General features: G+C 39.2%; 1 protein-coding gene across 1 annotated transcript; it reads right to left on the reverse strand.

The window, feature by feature from the left end:
- Positions 1-406: 406 nt before the first annotated feature.
- LOC103450574 (uncharacterized) lies at positions 407-7,677 on the reverse strand. The gene is made up of 8 exons (XM_017336347.3): positions 7,078-7,677; positions 2,030-6,665; positions 1,890-1,935; positions 1,646-1,743; positions 1,457-1,522; positions 1,288-1,377; positions 933-1,109; positions 407-780 (listed from the first exon to the last, which is right to left on the reverse strand). Exons 1-8 carry the CDS (start codon positions 7,416-7,418, stop codon positions 745-747), a joined length of 5,490 nt encoding a protein of 1,829 aa, XP_017191836.3. The 5' UTR covers positions 7,419-7,677; the 3' UTR covers positions 407-744.
- Between the last annotated feature and the right edge of the window lie 2,663 nt (positions 7,678-10,340).

Below are 10,340 nucleotides of genomic sequence, written 5' to 3' on the forward strand. Positions count from 1 at the left end.
AGATCAAGTTTTCACTACCCTCCAACCATGTAGAGTTGCTGCACAAGTTTTCACTCACCTGCCATAACATTGCAAATTCAAAAGTTTTACTCATCTGTTGGTTCCACTTTTTAAATATTAATTTCCTTTGTTTTGATGTTAATTGGATTGTGGTTTGCCTTCATCTTCTACACACCAGCATATTCCTAACTCACATAGAAACTCTAACTTATATAATTAGAGCTGATTTTGTCCTAAAGGTTTACTATGTGAAGATTGACAAGAATACACATAAACTTAAATCCACTGACCATTCTTGGGTTGTGCTTCCTAATCATTTATGTGTTCAGAATGAAGGTTTGCTATGAGAAGATTGACAAGAATACAAATAATATTAATTTCAAACTTTCTTAATGTTGCGTGCATATTTCGGTTAGGAGTTGGATGTATATATTTTTATAACTTTTTACATGTTTTATATGGTTCTAAAACCCGCAGCATCGTGCGGGGGCACTTTCGCTAGTTACACAACGAAAAACGATAAAAGGACGAACCAAAACGAGGACGAGGACGAGGACGGATTTTTCCTTTTCTATTTTTCTTATTTCTGGGTAGAAGAGGATGACAAGATTACACTGCCAGTTTCTAACAAAGAATGCCTACAATCTACCTAATACTGGTATATCATATATTCCATGAGGAAACTAACACAGTGAGATGAAATATGCTTTATCTGTTCCCTCTGGACGTACGAAAGAAAATCGTCTATCGCTCTTCCACATTGAATCTATTCCAAGCCTCCTGGATAGTTGAACACAAACCAGAAACAACACAAGTGAGCTAAACATTCTCCAACCCGAAGACTAGCATCTCTCGGCTTCAACATTTTTACCAACGTAAACATGTTTCTTAAACTTGATATATATATCGAGGACAGAAGATCAGCAACGCACCTTTAGAAGATCAAACACCTTCTCGCAAGTGTACTTCTGCTGTATGCTTGCACCCCGTTGCTGTAACTTGTCAGGATGAACAAAGAGAGCAGCTTTACGGTAAGCTTTCTTTACAGCCACAGTTGGAACTATTTCGGTTAGAGGAATTGGCTGCCAACCACTATCTGGCCCGAGGATCTGCGAGTTGCAAACATCAAGTCAAAACCAGCTAATGATAGAACTTTAAGCCAAATCCTAATTGAAAATTTAATCAGCTTTGCGTACAATCATCATTGAACACTGAAGAAGAAACAGACACAAAGCAGGAGGTATCATACTAAATCGCAAAAGAATCATGAATCAGGCTAGCACATACATATTGTAGCGTTGAAAGCAAAGCCCGCAAATTTCTCTCTTTCCCACTCGACCACCTTTTGACCTCGGCATCAAGACCTTCTGCTAATCTCTGCACAAAATTATATTCACAAGAGTGAGAAAACGTTTGGTGTATTTGCAAAAGTTTATTCACAAGAGTGAGAAATTACGTTTCTCTCGGCTTGCTCTTTCTGTACAAGAAGATCCCGCATATTCTTCTCTGCAAGAGCTTTAGCCTGAAAGAGATTGGAAAAGTTAAAAAAAAACATGAAGCAAGCTTGTTATAGGCCACCACTGTGTATCCAGAACCAAGCAAAGATCAAGAAGATCTAAAAACCAAGCAAGATCAGGAAACATACTGCACGTTCTGCTGTCCGTTGATTCCTCTCCAACTCAGCTTTGCACCTTTGAGCTGATTCACCATTACTTCCACCACTCCTCTCAGCAGGGTAAGGACCTTCATTAAGGGGAAAAAAATCTTCAGAAGTAGCAGAGAATAACATAGTAAAATATCCTATAATTAAAAGCTAAGACAGCACTGTAAAAATATGAAATCAAGGCATAGAATGGAATGCTATAATGGTACTGTTAGATATCACATACCACTGTGATTTGAAGAATTTGGGTATCTTGATTTAGACTCTGGGTCCTGCAAGAATTGTTGTTATGTCCATTAATTTATGTTGCCAGAGGATAAGCATCTTGATACTTGGTAAGAGTAAAGCATTAAAACAAATACTCACAGAGGGCGAAACACCCAGCTTCATTCCATCATCTCTAGAGGCACTAGAAGATTTCTCAGAAACAGACCTCTTAGCCTGCTTTCCTGCCTCGTAAGCCTTCCCGGATAATGATTTTTCTAAGGCACGCTCCCAAGCCTCTTCAGTTGCTCTTTCCACAGCAGCACGTTCCAATTTTAGTTTAGCTTCCCTTGAAGCCTTCTCAGCTAAGGAAATATCATTAGCCTTTACAGAAGTCTTTCCCGACCTTTCTTGGGCCTCAGCCATTGCCTTTTGACGAGTTTCAGCAGCTCTTTCTCGAGCTTCAGCAAATGCCCTTTCACGAGCTTCACGAATTACCCTTTCAACAGCTTTTTTCTCCTTTACTCTTTCCCTTTCCTTCCCTTTTGCATTCTGTTTTTGTTTCAGGAGTTCCTTCTCTATCTCCACTTCCTTTTGCAATCTCGCACTAATTTCACTCTCTTCTGCAATTGAGGTTTCTTGTTGATTTTCCATTTTTTCTTGTTCCACTACTGTATTTGAAGTATAATGTTTTTCACTCTCCTCTGCAGTGAAGGTTGTTTGACGATTCTCACCTTTTTCTTGTTCCAATTCTTGCAGCGAACTATGAGTGGTTACACTCTCTTTTGTCGTGGTTGCTCGATGATTATCCATATTTTCCTCTGTACATGGACTTGTCTCCATCTCATGATCCAGTAGCACATTTCCCCCCTTTCTTCTTAACATATGAGAAAGTTGAGCTACTTCTGTACTGGTCCCATCATCAAACCACCTTTTCCTATGAGGAGATTTGGAATTATTCTTATTCTCTTCCTGATTCACGGCAACTTCAACTTCTCTCACATCCTCATTGATTTCTTCCACTTCTTCAACATGCGTTTCTAAAGTGACATCTTGGTTTTGCCCACAGTTCAAGGCATTTATATCCACATTTAACCCATTTTCTTCAGAAGGATGGGTCTCGATTGGATCTTCGATTTGCTTCAATATCTCAGCAAGTTTGACACCCGAAGCCAAGCCATCAGCTTCACATATTTCTTTCTCCTCCATGCCATTCTCTTCTTCAACTGACTCTGATTGGTTCCAATTCTCCTTGAGCTTAAAAAGAGTTTCAGAAAAGTTGAGTTTATCAAACCATCTTTTCCTATGTGAAGACCTGGAATTATTCTTGTTTTCTTCCTGCTTGACAGCAACTTCACCTTCCATCATGTCCTTATTCATAGCTCCCAATTCTTCAACCTGTTTTCCAAAATTGCAGACTACTTCGGGCTCTCTGGCAAGCTGGTCTTCTTGCTTTTGCCCAAATCTCGTATCATTTCTCCTTAGAGTTGTTCCATTTGTGTCAGAAGAATGGATCTCTGTTGCATCTATTATTGGTATCTCAACAAGTTTGACATCTGGAGCTAAGCCATATGTTTTGAGCACATCTTTCTCTACTGTGCCATTATCCTCTTCAACTGATTCTGACTGGTTCACACTCTCTTTGAGTTCATCCAAAGTTTCAGTAACTTCTATTCTATCCCCACCCTCTTCATGTGCAGGTACCTCCAAAGTTTCTTTTACATTCTTGTCATACTCTGCACGTCCAGTGGGCCCCTCTTTTTCATTTGGGTCCTCAATTTCACCCTCTTCACATAGGTTATTAGTTGCCTTAACATTGCAGTCTGGTTTCTTTAGATCCTCAGAATCCACTGTCACCTTCTCATCTTCTGTACTCTGATCAATCCGTATTTCCGTTATCCCATCTTCTACACACTGAAAACTCTCTTTTTGTCTCTTCTCACATGCTATCTCCTCATATTTATCCCCCTCCAGAGTTTCTTCTACATCCTTGTCATACTCTGCATGTCCAGTGGGCCCCTCTTTTTCATATAGGTCTTCATTTTCACCCTCCTCACATAGGTTATTAGTTGCCTCAAAGTTGCAGTCTGGTTTCCTTAGATCCTCACAATCCACTGCCACCTTCTCATCTTCTGTACTCTGATCAATCTGTATTTCCATTCTCCCATCTTCTACACACCGAAAACTCTCTTTTTGTCTCCTCTCACATTCTATCTCCTCATATTTATCCCCCTCCAGAGTTTCTTCTACATCCTTGTCATACTCTGCATGTCCAGTGGACCCCTCTTTTTCATATAGGTCCTCATTTTCACCCTCCTCAAATAGGTTATTAGTTGCCTCAAAGTTGCAGTCTGGTTTCTTTAGATCCTCTCGAGCCACTGTCACTTTCTCATCTTCTGTACTCTGATCAATCAGTATTTCCATTCTCCCATCATCTACATGCTGAAAACTCTCTTTTTGTCTCTTCTCACATTCTATCTCCTCACAACCTGCCCCTTCGAGTATCATCTCATTCACTGTCGTGTCGCCAAGCGTCTCATGTCCTTCAGATTTGCTCTCATTTCTATTCTCAAAACATTCCTCATCATTGGTGTCATTAAGTGAGTCCTCAGTGATGTCTTGCCTGCTATCTTTATTGAGCCTCCTCTCAGTGTCTTCTTCCCTGTGGACATCTTTTTGTTCCTTCTCAAGTTCTTCCTGCTTGTAAGCCTCATCGCCTATCTTCTGATAGTTAACGCACTCCTGAGGCATCAATATCCTTTTCACATGTCTGGTTTCCTGTAGCTCTTGAGTTTCATGCCTTTTGTTGTCTCCTTTTTGTTTCTCAAGCTCCCCTTGCTTCTCTTCAAGAATTTCCTTTACATGGGAAGCTTGAAGCTTCCAAGTTTCTTCAAGCTCTCTGGAAGCTTCCAGTCTATTCTCATTTTCTTCCTGTTCAAAAGCATCTTTAACTGTTTCCAATTCACTTGCATGATCTTCATGTTTAGACAGCCCTCCATCCGCATTGACTATCTTCTCTAACTCTCTGTATTCTTCGTATTTAGCTGCTTGTAATCTCTCGCCACCTAGTTCTGGATATTCAAAAGCTTCCATGGCTGTCTTCTTCCTTTTCTGTTCATCTTCGTCAACAATTTGTAACATTATTATCACAGGGTTGGCTTCTTCATCCTCTACCATTGTAGCCTGGTGTTCACTTGAGTCCGAAAGCTCATAAAATAATTCTGCTGGTTCTGATAGATCAGGTTCGCCTGTGTCAGGAAATTCATAGAACTGGTCTGCCGCTTCTGAGAAATCAGGTTCGTCTGTGTCAGAAACTTCATAAAATTGTTCTGCCACTTCTGGAACCTCAGCTTGTTCCTGCGTACGACCCATGTGAGTTGATATAGATTCCTTCTCCTCTGTTTTCCCTCCAGCTTCCTTCGCACCAAAAAGTTTATTCGCATCTCCAAATGCTGCTGTTACTTGTTCTGGCCCAGTAGAAAAAATTGAAAAACGAACAGGAACAGCCACTTCTTCAAGCAACTCCTGAGTCTTTCTCTCTTTGGGTATGCTTACTTTGTCTGCATATTTATCCCCCTTCACCTCAAGTTTTGTACTAGTAGAATCATGAACAAGAACAGCCACTTCTTCATGCAACTCTCGAGTCTTCCTCTCTTTGGGTATGCTTATGTTGTCTGCATATTTATCCCCCTTCATCTCAAGTTTCATACTAGTAGAACCATGAACAAGAACAGCCACTTCTTCATGTAACTCCCGGGTCTTTCTCTCTTTGGGTATGCTTACGTTGTCTGCATATTTATCCCCCTTCACCTCAAGTTTTGTACTAGTAGAATCATGAACACGAACAGCCACTTCTTCATGCAACTCCTGAGTCTCTCTCTCTTTGGGTATGCTTACTTTTTCTGCATATTTATCCCCTTTCACCTCAAGTTTCTTACCAGTAGAAACATGAACCGGAACAGCCCCTTCTTCATGCAACTCCCGAGTCTTCCTCTCTTTTGGTATACTTACTTTATCTGCAAATTTTTCCCCCTTCACCTCAAACTTCTTGCCAATGTTAATGCTCTGTTTGACACGATCTTGCGAACCAGTCTTCTTTCTTTCCTTAGACTCTTTTGCCATTTTTATCCTTGCTTGAGCTTCCTCTATTGCCTTTATCAAAGCAGCCGCAGAGGCAGCCGCAGTAGAATTTGTGTCCACTTCCTCATCAAAGTACGGTGGTGAAGAAACACGGCCAGAACCTTCTAAATTATCACTTCTAGAAACGCCAAAAATAGAAGCCATTGGTTTCTCAAATTCAACCTTGCCCTCAGACAGTGGGCTTGAAATTGATGGACTGCTTGAAGGATGAGTTTCACATGCATTGAATAACTCATCATGCAAACTGGATCTTTTCCGATCATAATTATTCTGAACCTTAGCACCTCCCGCAGAAGTTTGCTTCCTATCATCACCAGCTGGGAGGTCTCTCACGGACTTCAGATGGTTGCCCTCCGTCATTCTTTCACATAAATTATTGTCAGGGGAAGCACCATTTTCTTTGGAAGATACCGGTTTATCATCTTCAGTCGTGCGTATGGGACTGACTTCATCAATCAAACACGTATATGTTGGAACAGCATGAAGCATTGTTCTGCCTGTAAAACTTTTGCTTCTGTGGTTGGTTTTATGGTATGACATGTTGAACTTCTTGGCACCATCAAATGATTGATAAGATGCTTCCTGTGACAAAACATGATTCTTCTCGGTACTCAAAGGATCGGCCTCTTTCGAAGGCGACCGCTTTTCAGCCGGTGTCCTATTCAAAACAAAGGAATACACACACACCACAATGTCAATCTCTGTAGCTGTAAAAGTTTGATTCTTTACCTTTTCGTGTGAAATGTCTGTTATTTCCAGTTGATGTAATCATAGATTTCGAAACGAATTAAGAAAAGCACTCGATTCGTGCTCGAATTTTAACATCTAGACAATTTCTCGTAATCCAAACAAAGAAGGAACTTTTTAACGGTTGAATTTCAACTGCAATTTACTACCCAGCAACAGATAGTACTACTCAAAATTATAAAAATCGAACTGAAATTGCAAAGAACGATCTATCTAAATTATCAAAAATTACTAATTTCCCATGCCAGCTTATAAAATACGAACTTGCATACTCAAAAAACAAGTAAAATTGTGCATTCTCAGGGAGTGCAGTGTAAATGTACCTTCTTTCCTTCTTCTTTGGCTCCGCAAAGAGCTCCTCATACGGCACTGCGAAATTCGAATCTCCAAATCCACCGAAGACGTTAGAGTAGTCCAGCTTCGAGCTCCGAACATCCACCGAAGCCTTCCGCTCATGGAGCTCCGGAACCTCAAGCACCGGAATCGAAGAGCCGCCGCGGGAAGCTCCGGAACCGCCGAAAATCTCGCTGTAATCGTCGACTCGGGAGGAGAAAGTCGAGACATTGAACTTGGATGCAGCTGCAGAGGAGAAAACGCCGTCGTATATGGAGTGACCGCTGGAGAGCTTCTGAGAAAGCGCCACGGATGAAGCTTGGAACTCCATTGATGGACTGGAAGTACGCGCTGCGCTGCGTTTTGCTTCTTCTTCCTCCTGCTCTCAGTGTTTGGAGCAAAGTCTACAGTAAGACCGTGAGAGAGATGAAACTATGAGAGGATTTTCCGGGAAAACATTGTTATGCGGTCTAACTGTCAGAGTACGGAAAATGAATAAATCGCCGATTTTTTGAGCAAAATATCGGGGAAGGTGACCGGCGGTAGCCGGTGAGTGAGGACTGTGAGCTTGACTCTGCCTTTTTATCGACTGGCTGTCCTGTTTGTGCTGTCGTGTTGCGTGGTAAGCTCTTCCAAATCCGACGCGTCAGTGTAAAATCTGCCCCAGTCAGTCATTTTCGTCAATGTCACCGGATCAAGTGATGTAGACCTTTTAAATTTTATTTAAGAACAAAAAATTATCACAACTTTTAAAAAATCAAAACAAATGGACAGTTGAATAAAATTTGAAAAGTCCAGATCACTTGATCTGATGAAATCTTAGTAAAAGAGATCCAAATAAGATCTATTTCCAATTTGGGAATATGATAAAATTCAGGGTGGTTTTGGAAGGTGACAGACAACCGCGTGACACGAGCTCTGATGAATGGCAAGTGGCACATAAAATTGAGCAATTAAACGCGAAGAAACGTTCTCAGCGAAAAGAACAGGAACATAAATGGTGACATTTGCTTGTATATAGTAAAAATAAATAAAAACTATTATTCGTTTTTCTAACAAAAGCGAGAGGCGGGAGGGAGAATTATACTTGAGATTATATAGGAGAAAAATTAAACTCGACATCTTAGATATTGCATGCTTTCAAAGGACGTAGTTAATTTTTGGCACATTGACACTTATTTAGTTCCTAAATTTATAAAAATAAAAATAAACAATAATAAAGGCTAATTTAGGAAATAATAACATTATAATTTGATAAATAACATAGGGACCCTCCGAAATTATAATTTGCTTTCACTCCACTCCTTAATAATGTACTTACCCCTACAATTTTTTTTTACTAAGGGATGATGGGCTAAGTCTTATAATGAGTTAACAATAAAATGGCGAGACTCGAACCTAAGACCTCTCATTTATAAGTGAAGAGGAATATCATCAGACCGTAATACTAAGTGGCAATTTACCCCTACACTTAATTACTTGAAAAATAAATATAAAAACTATAAATTAAACCACAAACTCATTTTACCTCTAGCACACACTCTTCTTAATTTTCAATTGTCTGATCGAGTGAACTGAAGAGGATAAATGCACAAAAATTAACAAGAATATATAAAAAGTAAAAATGGATATGTGATTAGTACTTCCATTTTTTATTCAAATTCATAATTATTCACATTTGAGTACCTATAATTCGATACAGCTCCCAATAATATCAGTCGAAAAGGAAAAGAAAAAACTCTCAATAATTCAAATATTGAAATGAAATAAATAATATTGTTTTAGGTCCACAAGTACTCCACAATTGAGCATAAAGAGCACTTATTCTGAAAGCGATTATACTACAAGAGGAATGGGAAAATGGGTCCATAAGCTGGATGGTATTTATTTGAATGTGACTATAACCCAACAGTTGCTTGCACATGTTCTTGTTGTAGTTGAAGAAGTACACGCCATTTTTTTAATGTGACTGCAACCTTACGGTCGTTTTTTTTCTTCCAAAGCCTTGCATGAAATACACGATTAACAAACCACGAGCTAGTAGTCCAATGGTAAAAGATGAATTGTGAGACTTCTTTCAAACTAAAAATTGAAGATCACGGATTCGAAACCAGCTGCTAGTGTGGAAACCAAACTTATGACCAAAGAAAGGCTGAAATGTGACTAATGTCGAACGTGTGATCTAACCGATTCACGCGTTTTTTGCTTCAATAAGCAAAGTTGTACTATGAACAATTGCTTTTAGTATTTTGAGTTGCATTTTATTATTATCTAAAGCTGTTTTCAAGTAACTAAAATGACGCCTTTTTAATTTTTCATTTTAAAAACTAATTTTTATTTATTGTAAGTCTGATTTATCTACATACTTTTGATATCCAAAACAAACACTGTAAGAGACAAGTGCGCAAATTGAAAAAGAACATAGTGTGTAAAATACGCAAAATGAATAAAATGCAGGAGAAATAGAAGAGGAAATTGTAACAATTGTCCATCAACTTTAATCCAATTGGCGTAATGATCCCTCAATTAAAAATATGTGACCATTGGTCCCTTAACCGATAAAAAAGTGCAACTATAGTCGTTTTCGTCAACTCTGTCAAAACTTCATCAAAATGAGTCACGTGCCACACGATTGGAGTAGTAGTCCCTACATTTCAACCAAATTGGAGTAATGGTCCATTAATTTTAACTTAATTGTAGCAATGATCCCTCAATTTAAACTCAATTAGAGCAACGATCCCTCAATTTAAACCCAATCGGAGCAACAACTCCTCAACTTAACCCATTGGAGCTATGATCCCTCAACTTTAACTTAATTGTAACAATGATCATTCCACCATAACTCATTTTGACGAAAGTTTTAACATAGTTGATGAAAATAATCATAACTGCACGTTTTGATCAGTTATGAGACCAATGATCACAAACTTGTAGTTGAATGATCACTGCTCCAATTAGGTTAAAGTTAAGAAAACATTACCCCAAGCTTCTCGAAATAGAAAGAGGATTACCTGAGGAGCAAAGGCACATCATTCATCTATATATGCCCATTGCTCACACATGCAGTTCCATGTGCAAAAGTTACAAGTAACATTTCTGCGAGGACGACAAGTAAAGTAACATAATCAGCCTTGAACTGAGTGACAGAGGAGACATGCCTTTTGGGGGGAATCTATGGAATATCTTAGAGGCTCAACGATAACATGAAATAAGCATAAAGATCAATGTGATGATCACGAGGCAAATTGGTATA

Source organism: Malus domestica, chromosome 15 (assembly GCF_042453785.1).
Source record: "Malus domestica chromosome 15, GDT2T_hap1".
NCBI classification, from domain to species: Eukaryota; Viridiplantae; Streptophyta; class Magnoliopsida; order Rosales; family Rosaceae; genus Malus; species Malus domestica.